Genomic DNA, 13,075 nt, shown 5'->3' with positions numbered 1-13,075 from the left:
TTTTCTGGTTTTTTTAATTTTGCCCAAAACCCCTCATATTTTGCCCCAAAACATTTTTATTTTGCCCAAAAACCTTCGTATTTTGCCTAAAAGTTTTTAATTTTTTGCTCAAAAAACTCTATATTTTGTCCCAAAACCTCCATGTTTTGCCAAAAAAATCCTAACATTTTTTTAAAAAAATTCACCCTCGGTGGAAAAAATTTCTGAGTCCGCCACCCTTTGTTTCTATTCCAATTACATTTACAATAGATTGGGTAATCGGGTAATCAATCATCAATTGACTTGCTCTAAGGGTGCGTAGCACTGAATGATTCAGAGCTCTGAATAGTTCAAACTTCAAAGGCTCTGAATCAGTATCGTTCTGAATGGAAATTCACTGTTTGATAAGAGTTCTTAATCAACACTCTGAATGACATAAAATTACTATTTTAACCTTATCTATCACCTCACAATTATTTAGATATACATAAAACGTTAAATAAAACATAACAATCCGTAAAAGGAAATTATAAAAAAAAAACACAATACTCACTAAAATTTCCAAACATAATACAGCAATACCATGCACTATAAAAAACTAACAAAACTAGCCTATGACCAATTGTTACTCGACAACAACTAGTTTATTAGAAGTATGAGAAGCTGTAGAGTATGCAGCCAAGGTGCAGCTCGAAAGAAACAAGAAACAAGTAACAATTGATCATGATTCCAACCTTTAACTCTATCCCCCATTCTTTCTCCTTGTCTAAAACATCTTGTTTCTAGTTTAGCGGTTTAGCCTACCGTTTTTTTTTTTTTTTTTTTTTTTTTTTTTTTGGTTTCAAGGAATCACCGATCCATATTTAAAGTAAGAAATCCCAAAAAAGGGGCTAAAACCTAAACCTTTTACGAAAAATAATTAAAATCATTTAGGCTGTGTTCCAGAGTTGTTTTAGGAAAGAAATGAATTGAGATGAAGGAGAATGAAGGGGAGGGGAGTTGGATCCTTCCAATTTGGAAGGAAGCATATGAAGGAAAATTGCACTAAATCATCACTTCTCTTCATTTCATTTCTCTCAATCTTAAAACTCAGGAACACTAAACTTCTAAATTTTCTTATCACTTCATTCCCTTTTTTCCCAAAATACAACTTGGAAACACAGCCTAATTGATGAAAACAATTAACCTTACCATGACCAAAAAACTGCAAACAATATCTCATATTAGGTTAGTAGGAAGAAATTTACGTTACTTTGAATTAAAAAATTACCACAGAAAAAATTAGGGTTCCAAAGTTGAAGATTATCAAAGATGAAAGAAAAATTACCAGGTGAAGAATCAATCGATTGAAGAAATTTTGTGAACCTGAGATGTGAAGAAAAGAGATGGGAGAAGAAAATGAGACGTGAAAGGATATTGAAGGGAATTATGTATAACTGAACCATTTAAGAGAGGATTTAGGCGAGGAACTGTTCATATTTTTTTTTTTCATTGTTCAGTATAACCTCTCATTCAGATATGCAAATCAAACACACTGAATGTTTCCCGATTCAGCGTTCAACACTGAATGATTCCATTCAGATGAAAACAAACACACCCTAAATCTATTCCAAAACACAATTAACGAATCGTGGCAGCCCATCTCAAAATTCATTGCCAAAAAAACAACCATGGCATTTAGATCCTACGTGTCTCTTTTTTATTGGATACTTCTACGTAAACGCGATGTCATTGGTTGCACTTACTCGACACAATTTTCTCTCTAGATCTGTACTTATATGGAGTCTTTAGTTAAGTTATTTACTCTCAAATAAACTTCACAATTTCAAGAGCGCAGTCTGTATTACTCCGTATATCTCTATCTCTGGCATCTTCTTCTCAAGATCAACTCGATTATTAGATCGCAAGATCTGCTTACAGACGAAAGATGCGTTCGTTGCAATTTTGTTCTTTTCTTTTGATCTGTTGCTTAATTTCACAGATTTCGGCTGATACTTCTAGCGCTGTAAGTGAAGTAATGTGATGTTTAATTTATAGATCTGTAGAATATAAACTATAAATAACTGATCGTTATGTATATGCATATCGATTTGATTCTGTAGATTTTTTACGAGTCATTTGATGAATCGTTTGAAGACAGTTGGATCGTGTCTGAGAAGGAGGAATATTCCGGTAAGAATCGTCTGGATCTACTGTTTAGTTTATGTAGATTACTTTGATATTAGGGTTTTAAGCTGTTATGAAGTTGTTTGAACTGTTATTTGATAATTTAATTAGGGATTAAGATACTGAATTTGAAAAACTTTATGCATTCATTTGACACAGCTATACAGCGTCTCTAAATTAGTCCCCTGCAATTGCATTGATCGTTTGCACTTTATCCACCATTCGAGTTCGCACAGATGCAGTTATTTTGTTAATTGCGTGTTTAAGTATAGATTTTGGTTATACATTGATTGACTTGCCTGCCTGATGCTCTTTTGTAAGATTTATAAGTTCAAGTTCCGTGTCCTTGAATCCACCATTTAAGATATGAAGTGTTTGCTTAGTAACATACGCTTCAAATGGTTTAATTAACTGCCAGTAGTTATTATGTGGGCGTTAAGACTTGAATGTTGCACGAATTTTCCGATGCTGGCTTAAAACTGCATTTTCAAATTTTACCTATCAAACACGGTGCGGTTGCATTTGTTGTATAGTTTATCTGTTTATGTCCTTAAGTAGTTTAATGTCAGGTTTTGTATACTCTTTACAAATGCAGCGTTTCGATCATATTTCCTGCTGCAGAATGGTTCAAGCATTTATTTTATTGCCACGTAATTGAATCTATTTATGTAGTTGTGTCTGTTGAATAAATCTCTCTGCTGTAATATCTTTTTCTTCTGCAATAAATTTCTGAGTTCGTTTTATTTTATTTTTTCTGGTCCTTAGGTGAATGGAAGCACTCAAAGAGTGAAGGGCATGACGATTATGGTCTTCTTGTGAGCGAGAAGGCTCGGAAGTATGCAATAGTCAAGGAGCTAGAGAAACCAGTTGAGCTCAAGGATGGTACCATTGTTCTCCAATTTGAAGTTCGTCTTCAAAATGGTCTTGAATGCGGTGGTGCATATTTGAAATACCTTCGCCCACAAGAGGCTGGATGGACTGCCAAAGGATTTGACAACGAGTCACCTTATTCAATCATGTTCGGCCCTGACAAATGTGGTGCCACAAACAAGGTTCATTTCATCTTAAAGCACAAAAACCCTAAGAGTGGGGAGTACGTTGAGCACCATCTCAAGTTACCCCCATCTGTTCCTTCAGACAAGTTAACCCATGTGTACACTGCTGTTTTGAAACCTGACAACGAGGTCGTCATATTGGTTGATGGAGAAGAGAAAAAGAAGGCTAACTTCCTCTCATCTGAAGACTTTGAACCCGCACTTATCCCTGCTAAAACTATTCCCGACCCAGATGATAAGAAGCCTGAAGATTGGGACGAACGTGCCCAAATTCCCGACCCGGAAGCCAAAAAGCCCGAGGACTGGGACGAGGATGCACCTATGGAAATATTAGATGAAGAAGCTGAGATGCCTGAAGGATGGCTTGAAGATGAGCCTGAAGAAATTGATGACCCAGAGGCGGTTAAACCTGAGGATTGGGATGATGAAGAAGATGGTGAATGGGAGGCTCCTAAAATTGACAATCCTAAATGTGAGTCAGCACCAGGTTGTGGTGAATGGAGGAGGCCAAACAAGAGGAACCCAGCTTATAAGGGTAAGTGGAGCGCTCCACTTATCGAAAACCCTGCTTACAAGGGTATTTGGAAGCCTCGTGAGATTCCAAACCCTGATTACTTTGAACTGGACACACCCAACTTTGAGCCGATTGCTGCTATTGGTATTGAAATCTGGACAATGCAAGATGGGATCTTGTTTGATAACATCCTGATAGCAAGTGATGAGAAGACCGCATCATCAATCAGGGAGACCACTTGGAAGCCAAAGTTTAAGGTGGAAGAAGAGAAACAGAAGGCTGAAGAACAATCAGCTGTTTCTGAGGGTCTCAAGGGTATCCAGGTACTTGTTTAACTAACTCAAGTACCTAGACTTAACTTTTTGATTTTTTTATATTGTCCTAATTCTTTCACTTTTAACACTTTCAGAAAGCTGTTTTTGATGTCCTTTACAAAATCGCCGATCTAAACTTCTTGGGTGAGCACCGGGTCAAGGTTGTGGTAAGTCACTGTATGTGGTTTTAATAGATAAGAAGGTATCACTTCTTTTTGTAGTATGTTCTTTTAAACGTTGTATTCTGTTATTGCAGGAACTTATTGAGAAGGCGGAAAAGCAGCCAAACCTTACAATCGGTGTCTTAGTTTCAATCGTTGTTGTGCTCTTTAGTGTCTTGTTGAAGTTGTTGTTCGGAGGAAAGAAAGTGGTAAGTACCAAACTTAGCTTTCTTTACGTAATTAAAGTTACAGGTGGCAAGATGGGGGCAGAGCAAGGGTTGGTAACATGTACTCATATCACGTTTTGTTGCGTATAAATTGGTTAATTAATATCTGTTAATGTGTTTACAAAACCACATTGTCACAGTAATAATCCAAATAATCTAAGAGGATATGTTTGACCAAAATTGACCCATTTATGATTACACAACCCAAATGGGAATGTTTGTAACTAAACTAGTTCAGATGAGTTTTCCATGTTTATACTTAGAACTGATAATTTGTTTACAGACACCGACTCCGACACCGACACCATTAGTGAACGTGGCGCCAGCAAAGAAGGATGAAGGTGAGGCCTCGAGCACATCTGCAGCAGCACAAGGTGAGGAGGAAGAGAAGAAAGAAGAACCAACCGAGGTTCCTCGTAGGAGGACGACGAGACGTGACAACTGACCATGATTATGAAGAAATGTTGGGGGGTTGTCAAAGTTAGCAGAGATAAGAATCACATTTGTTAGAATCCTCTAGTGTTTAGTTGGTATGTGCATCTAATTACAAGTTTTTCGTTTCTTTTTGTTTTGATTACTTTTGTTAAAACACATTGAAAAGTTTTTGTCGATTAGAACGTAACAAACGAAATCTATTCTGTGCGACTTTGTTCTTTAGAATTTGTGTATTTGTACCAATCGGTTTTTTCTTCTTAATGTTTTGGTGAATGTTTTTTTACTTTTAAGTTATTTGGTTACAACTTACAAATCTGATCTGTTTATGAAAAGCCATGTTAACTTTATACTTTTTGGAGGCCATTTTGCACCTTAAATAAAACATTGTTCAACTTTGAATGTACTAATTTATCAAGTAACTTCAGAGTAGCAAAAAATAGTCATTCTCGAAAACTGGAAACTACTGTGTTTGTTTACCTCTTAATTAATTGAATGATTTAGTGCTGAATGTTGCATTTAGTGCGTTTATTTTTAAATGACATATGATGTTGAGGCCACTCCCTATAGTGACTAAACTATTCATCCTCTTAACCTTCTACATCAGCGTCACATCAACACTCAAATTTTATAACTAGCCCATAAAATTCTATAACTAAACACTGCCTATAATGGCTAAAACATCTTCCTCTTAACTGCCACATAAATTCCTATAACTAAACACTGCCTATAATGGCTAAAACATCTTCCTCTGCCACGTCATTAATTAATATCTTTTATATTTATTTTAACTAACACAAAATATAATAATAATAATAATAATAATATAATAATAATAATTAATACGGAGTATTAGTTTTAGTTTTTTTAATTATAAGAAGTATTTTTATATCTTATTATTATTATTATTATTATTATTATTATATTTTCAATTCAGTTTACATAATAAAATAAAAAGCATTTGTTTTCATTTTAAATGTGTTATGTAGTGTTGGTACAATATGCATTAAACTTTGTACATGATGCATTAAAGAGTAGTGTACAACATGAATCAAAACTTGTACAATAGTGTCTAAGGATTTTTGCTGCAAAAGGTATCAACATATGGCCCACAAATGTTGAAGATGATCTCGTTAAATCCATGGTGAAATATCTATAACTAACACCTATAATGAAGCCATCCCTATAGTATTATGGTGATAATGAGTGCCGCATAGGCTGATAACGAATGATAACTATATCATAGGGAGAGGTCTGAATGATTCGACATTCATTGATGAACCATTCAGAGATGAAACACTCTCTTAATCATTAATCACCAATATCTTCTATAAGATCCTTTTCAAATTATATTCAGAACATTTAACAAACAAGTATACTGAACTTTTAGTTCATGTAACAAGTATACTGAACTTTTAGTTCATATAACATTAGTTCATGTAACTTTTAGTTCATGTAACAAGTATACTGAACTTTTAATTTTACCCGATTTATATCGTTCATTTAAGAATCAAATCAAATTTGTTAATAGACTTTAAATCATCATTAAGATTATGAATCATTTAACGCTAAATCACTCGTTTTTATCAAACGCACCCTAAATCATTTAAAAGTAGCCAAGTATATTACTGTATGGTTTAGGTTTATTACATTGCACATGGTTTATTAACAAGGTTGTAAATGCACGTGTATGCTCTGCAAACCAAGAGTCTTGTACTCTTTGTCTATAAGCCAACTTCATTAAATATGCGGATCAATATTACCAACTCCTACCTGTCTTGCAAAATTCAGTGTTCATTGATTGTTGTCAATAACCTGCAACTGCCTGACATCTTCTTGCCAAAGATGCAGAGGGGCATATGCTGCAATGTAGCTAAACCACCACCACAACAAAACCCAATCAAAAGAAACTACCTGATAAGGTGTTGAACATTCAATGTTAAATAACCAGGTAACCATACACACAAATGCACAATATAACCAAATTCCATATATATCAACACGCAACATATAGCGTTAAACATAAGCAACCAAATCCAGTTTTTGCTTTGCAGTTCGATTGGTGTATGTTTGTTTTATCTATAAAAGAGTAAACTAATGAACTATTCACCACACAGATAGTAACCAACAAGAATCAATCTATTACATATATAAAAGAATTTATATAGCTATAGTACAATTACAAAATTTGATATTTTTAAACGAATAAATTCATCTCTAAGAACCAACAGTCACTCTTGTTGGCTCGTATATACCGATGCACCATATAGGCCACAAGATATGAGATTTCAACTCATTGTTACATAACTATATATATATTATCAAGATTCAACCATTATAACAAGTTTATTTATAAATTTCTATAAAATTTAAAATTAAAAGTTCTCCTTGTGAAACTCAAATTTGGTACTAGTCTTGTGTGAAAAGTCTGAAGCAAGTTGTTTTAACTCTTTGACTGGTGCTGGTGCTCCACAATAAAACACCCCTGCAAATATTTTAAAACTTTAAGTTTTCAAAAACAAATAACTTTAAATAATAACTTTAGGAAGAGATTATAAGATCCTCACCGATACGTTGACCAGTGTGAGTGAGAGCGATACGCTTATAAACACTTCTCCAATTCGGCTTAGCAAAATGAGACTTGACCCGAGTACCCGAAACAACATCAACACCATTTTTAGCATGATTAAGCGATTGAAGCATAGTGATCAATGCGGACCGAGCATCACCTTCTTCATATACACTTGTACAATAATTATGCATTTCAATCACACCATCTTGATCTGTTTCAGCTACCTCATTCATAACCCCTTTGAACCATTCGAATGAGCCTTGTTCTCTTGTGACCCAATAGAAGTAAGCTCGTGTTGTTCTAAAATTGTTGCTAGTGTTTTTCTTGGCACCACTTTCTAAGGCCTCTTCTTCCTCTTGTTTCGTTTTCATGTTGTTAACGATGTCTTTTACGATACTGATCATAGGTGTTGCTCCAATACCTAACCCCACTAACAACACTACGTCGTATTTCTTGTAGTCTTGTGCTGGGGCCCCATATGGTCCGTCAATTAGGACTTTCGGGAAACTATTGATAAATTTGAAAAAGAAAGTTAGCAATCATGTCTGGCTTTTATATTTATCAAGGATTTTGCTAATTACAGCCCTTAAGGTTGTCGTTAACATTCATAAATAAATTGTAGAATTTAAAAAATGTGGCTTTCAAGTCAGAGAGTAACCGCTCAGTACAACACTTTAAGGGCTGTCGTTAGCAAAATCCATTATTAAAGATAAAATAGTTCTAACAAAGGCTTACTTTAGGTTGTCTTCTTGATATTCGGCTCTTAAAAGTCCGCTTTTGCCATTTGCAGGTGGTTGGCATACCTACAAGAGATCACTATTGGATTAGTTGAATATAAAACAAACTACAATGCTGACCCATTTAGTTATACATGGCTCAATTTGGGTTATCTTATGTCTAGCAGGTCAAACGAATACGATCAAAATAATTAACAATCGAAAAATGAGTTCAATATTGTCCAAATTGTATTTCCTATTTCTAATGCATAAAATCTCCCAAATCAGATTAAATGATATTTTTTGCATTTAAAATGATCATATCTCTGCAATCATATTTGGCAAATTGGTTTTTCAAAATTTTTTTGAACCTGATTCTTCACGCGCAATGTGGATATGTAAGAAACTTGCCAATCATAATTTATACCTGAGAGAAGACGGTTTTGAGTTGCCTGGTCCAATCGCCGAGTGTTCGAATATGCACACTTAAGTAGTCATCTCCAGGTGCAGAAGTTATCGAAAATGGGTGCCTAATCAACAATCATTAAGTTAGTATACTTATTACAACACATTTTTTTGATGCAAATTAGCATTTTATTGATCGTGACTCACCATTCAAATGGTGAAACTTCTTTGCAGTTCACAAACATGTATTGCCCACTTTTGTATTTAAATCCTTGTGGCTTCGACATGTGTAGCGCCAACACATTTCCTGGGTAAACCGCAACCTTCAAAAAAAGAAAAAACAAAAACAAAATCAGTATAACAATGCACGGATCATAATTCAGAGGATTAACGAAATATTGTGATCCGTTACCTTCAATATCTTAACGGGTTTGACAGTCGATCTTAGCGCTCTGATCAATCTCTCACTTGCGTAAAGCAAAATCGGAATCGCTAAATACATCCAAGTCTGTCATGACAAAAAAAAAAAAAAAAAACATTTCAGTTCAATGTTCTCAAAACGGTCACAAAACAAATCTTTCAAATTTTTTACTCACCGTTTTCTTGTACCATTCTTTCGTGAGGTAAAGTTTGATACCGTGAACTATAAGCATACCATAAACGATCACAAATAGGTGATGGGAGTACCAAAACGCGTTAAAACCTGTAAGTTTCTTTAAAGGGTTTTTATCGCTTAGTCTACCACGCCTAAACAATGGTGTTGCTAGTGTAAACGCTATTGCCATTAAAACCACCATTACGATCCCGGTCCACCCTTCAACTCCTCTAACGAACCACCAATAGCTATCGGGTTGTGGACCGAAAAACTTTTCCATTGGCTCATACTTCTCCTCGCTCGCATGAAGAAGTCGAGGGAAATCACATGTTAAATGTGAAATAGCGTGGAGCCCAACTCCAATTGTAATCCCAAAAGCGATCACCTATAAAACAACCATATAAACTTGTCACAAAATGTTGGAAAAGTAACAAATTATAGTTTATAATGAATAAATGTATGACTCTAGGCAGCTTGCAAAACAGGTTGTCGACTTGAGATTGGTCAGCTCGCAAAGTGAGTAGAAAACTCAAGTCCAAAAGGGAAAAAAATGATGAAGATTATAAAGAAAATGAAGTGTTACAAAGTAAAGTGCTAAATAGACACCATCTACTTTTGTTAGTGAAATGACTTAAAAGCCCATGACAGTAAACAGATCAAATTTGACTGTGTCTAAATCTTGACTTTTGATTGTGTAGTTGGAGTAACTTTGAACTCGAATGGTGGTTTTTTGAACAATATTGACGATAATCACAACTTTATAGTCAATGACATTTTTACTAGATTGTGTTTATACTAAATATGATCATTTACCTTTAACGAAAAGAACATCAAATCTATATACAGTAATATGTAAAAAAGTAAAGATTGCGATACTTACTTTGTGGAAATTTAGATTATCGTCAAAAGGAACAACAACGCCAAGTTTAGTCTTGTTCCTAAGCCACGTAATAGTGTTTCGACACACGGGTAACAAAATCAGAGCCATGTTTAGCTTAAGTGTCTCAGCTGCACCTTTAGCAACGCTAACACAATGACCCATTACATCATAAGCGGCTCGATTCTTGTACTGAATGTATTTATAAGTAAACAAACCAGCCATCGCCCCTATCCAAAGTGCAAGTACCCAAATTCTTTGCCAATTATCTTGTACAAAGTAACTAAAACTATCATACTTTCGTTGTATAATGTTTCTATTATTCTCGTTTCTAAGTTTTTTGCTCAACGCTGAACTTAAGTTTTTGCTTTCGCCTCTCACTGCTTGTGTTGGAGCTTGCAACAGAAGTGTCTCCAAGTTTTCGATCTAGTTAATAAAATGCAAATTAATTAATATTGGTCAACTAATTAAAATAGTAAGTTTATAACTAACAAAATCTAATGTTCTTCAAGAACAATAAAAAATGTGTACCATGATGTAACCAAGATTTTCAGGGTCTAATTCTTCCATGATCAATGCAGCGTATTCATCTGCTTGTTTCTGAATGTTCGATAATTTGTTTGCTGAAGCACTCAAGCTGATAATCTGTATTATGACATAAATAACTAAAAGATATTAACATCAATTAATATGAATAGAAAACCAATAGATTAATACTGATATAGTTTAATAAGCTGCAAAACATATGTTACAAGCAACTAGTATTAAATATAGGGATTAGTGTTAAGGAATACATCAACTTGTACCGGATTTTTAATATTATATATGTAACTTACGTTTGCTATTTTTAATACATCCAACTTTTTGGCACAGTTTTGACAGTTGGATGCGTTAAAAAGTAACAAATCTAAATTGTGTACACACAATAGAGTACAAGTTGGATGCATTCTAAACACTAATCCCTAATATATAAACTCAAATTGACAATTTCTTATAGGTAAATTAAATAACTTATATTTGTACGGATTACTACCTCTCGTACTTCTTCTTCCGAAATCCGACCATCCGCATCTTTGTCAACCCTGAATTTATGTTCTTGAATTAGCAAAAGATCGTTCTCATGACATATGAAAAAAAAAAAAAAATTACTTATTCTTACATATCAAAGAAAGTTTGGAGCCTTGAATCGAAACTTTGATCCGCAATTTGATCCCAAAACTCCTTAAATTGTTCTTTGTTAATCAACTGACTTGTAATATTCCTTCGCCTACTAAGTGCATCAAATAGCTCTAACGCGAATTTTTCTGAATCTTTATTCATCCCTGCCAGAAATAAGATCACAAAATTATAATCGTGTATAGAAAACATTAAAAACGTATTTAGGATTGTTTTTACAAAAACATATTTCGCGCTTAAAAAACAACCTTTTAAGAATACATAATTCATCATGTTTCTCCCAAATCTTGTTTTTTCCATAAAAGGTAGCATTTCATCATCACTTTTTCATAACACTTGGTACATACTAATTTTAACTACTTGCTTTAATTATATAAACGTGATAATCAAATAATCTCTTCTAAAACGCAATTAATTCGAATCACTATAAACTTACCAATGCATTCACCAAAAAGTGGCCGGGGAAGTAACCCGCTCGTGTTCTTTGTAAGTTCATCAAACTTGGCCTCCAACGCGGCCCACATGGCCGCACTGTTGTTTTTACTAATAAACTTTAATCCTTTCAATGCATGAGTTGCGGCGGATTTAGTCCGGTCATACCGACCAACAACCGGTCGCCGTGAAAATGACGTCAGCTTTTTTAACTCTTCCGAAACTTGCCGGATTCTAGCCGACGCATTTCTCACAACGGACGTCCCAAAAGACGATCTTTTTTCTAACCCTTTAGCTAATAACGTAAACTCAGGGTCTTCCACGTCAGCACCTCCAGCTGTTTTCACGCTGTGAACCGCCACCGTGTCCTCACCGACATCCAAAGTTATTTCAACGTAATCGTCATTATTTCTCGAGTTCATACTACCGCCGACACTGCTGCTGCTACCGGCGTCATCGGGAATATTAAATCTTGCGCTTTTACGTGTACCTCGTTTGTTTAATGGTCCGCTGAATGCTTTTCTGTCTGGGCGGTAAACCTCGGTGTCGGAGTGTCGGTTATAATTTTCCGGCAACCCATCTCTACCGTCATCAGTACCCATTTTTTGCAGTTGCATTAAATTTGAATCTCAAATTTCAAATCCGATACCTACCCAGTAGATATTTCGGAATATAAATGACACCCAATGGATAATAATTTATTCGATCCAATAAAGTTTCAAACTTTATGAATATTATTGTAGATTCGAAAGCTTAGTAAATCGAAGGTGTGTTTGAATTATTCGATTCAAGACTTGCCCAATATTATAAATATAATTATATATATAAATATACTAAATTCCAAGTAAAGTTTCAAACTTTTAAGAATTTTGGAAAGGTTATTGTATGGGGAGAAATATTAGGATGATTGAAGGTGTGTGTGTGAATTATTATTATTATGAGGTTTAAAGAACTACCCAGTAAAACTTACGAAAATTAATAAACACCCAACAAAGTATATATATTTGATGTGTAACGAAATTTGATCAAACTTTACGAATCTTGAAAAAAAAATGAAAGTGGGTGGAGGACTAAAAAGAAGAAATAAATAGTGACGGTTTTGGAATGTAAAATTGAGTTGGTGAAGTCAGTCTTGAAAGGCAACTTAAAGGCAACTTAAATTGCAAATAATTGTGAAATTATGTAAAAATGACGAAGGGTACGCGTTATCGGAAATAAGTGTGATAGGTTAAGTCAACAGCGTTGACTAGTCTTACTTTACGGCAAGTGTACACGCATTCAGATTATTATTTTGTTTAACCTTAACGGTATAAATTGGGATTGCTAGTGCATGTTTCTTTTAAGGTGGTCATAGTATTTTTTTAAGAAATACTTAATTCTATCTTTTTAATAATCTCACGTCATTTTTTACTGGAGAAATGAATAATTATCCAAGTCTTATCACTTTCAACCTT

General features: G+C 34.5%; 2 protein-coding genes across 2 annotated transcripts; one reads left to right on the top strand and one right to left on the bottom strand.

Annotated features, from left to right (window-relative positions):
* The first annotated feature begins 1,836 nt into the window (after positions 1 to 1,836).
* Positions 1,837 to 5,094, top strand: LOC139846871 (calnexin homolog). Its single transcript, XM_071836417.1, has 6 exons — positions 1,837 to 1,984; positions 2,082 to 2,151; positions 2,911 to 4,037; positions 4,124 to 4,195; positions 4,285 to 4,398; positions 4,700 to 5,094. Exons 1-6 carry the CDS (start codon positions 1,907 to 1,909, stop codon positions 4,859 to 4,861), a joined length of 1,623 nt encoding a protein of 540 aa, XP_071692518.1. The 5' UTR covers positions 1,837 to 1,906; the 3' UTR covers positions 4,862 to 5,094.
* A 1,872-nt stretch (positions 5,095 to 6,966) lies between these two features.
* Positions 6,967 to 12,437, bottom strand: LOC139846931 (respiratory burst oxidase homolog protein C-like). Its single transcript, XM_071836510.1, has 12 exons — positions 11,626 to 12,437; positions 11,173 to 11,335; positions 11,047 to 11,095; positions 10,545 to 10,658; positions 10,017 to 10,439; positions 9,138 to 9,521; positions 8,954 to 9,049; positions 8,749 to 8,864; positions 8,564 to 8,666; positions 8,156 to 8,223; positions 7,416 to 7,927; positions 6,967 to 7,333 (listed from the first exon to the last, which is right to left on the bottom strand). The coding sequence occupies exons 1-12, from the start codon at positions 12,236 to 12,238 to the stop codon at positions 7,224 to 7,226; spliced, it is 2,751 nt and encodes a 916-aa protein (XP_071692611.1). The 5' UTR covers positions 12,239 to 12,437; the 3' UTR covers positions 6,967 to 7,223.
* Positions 12,438 to 13,075: the final 638 nt, after the last annotated feature.

This window comes from Rutidosis leptorrhynchoides, chromosome 5 (assembly GCF_046630445.1).
Source record: "Rutidosis leptorrhynchoides isolate AG116_Rl617_1_P2 chromosome 5, CSIRO_AGI_Rlap_v1, whole genome shotgun sequence".
Classification (NCBI taxonomy): domain Eukaryota; kingdom Viridiplantae; phylum Streptophyta; class Magnoliopsida; order Asterales; family Asteraceae; genus Rutidosis; species Rutidosis leptorrhynchoides.
This window is presented reverse-complemented; position numbering and strand designations above follow the sequence as displayed.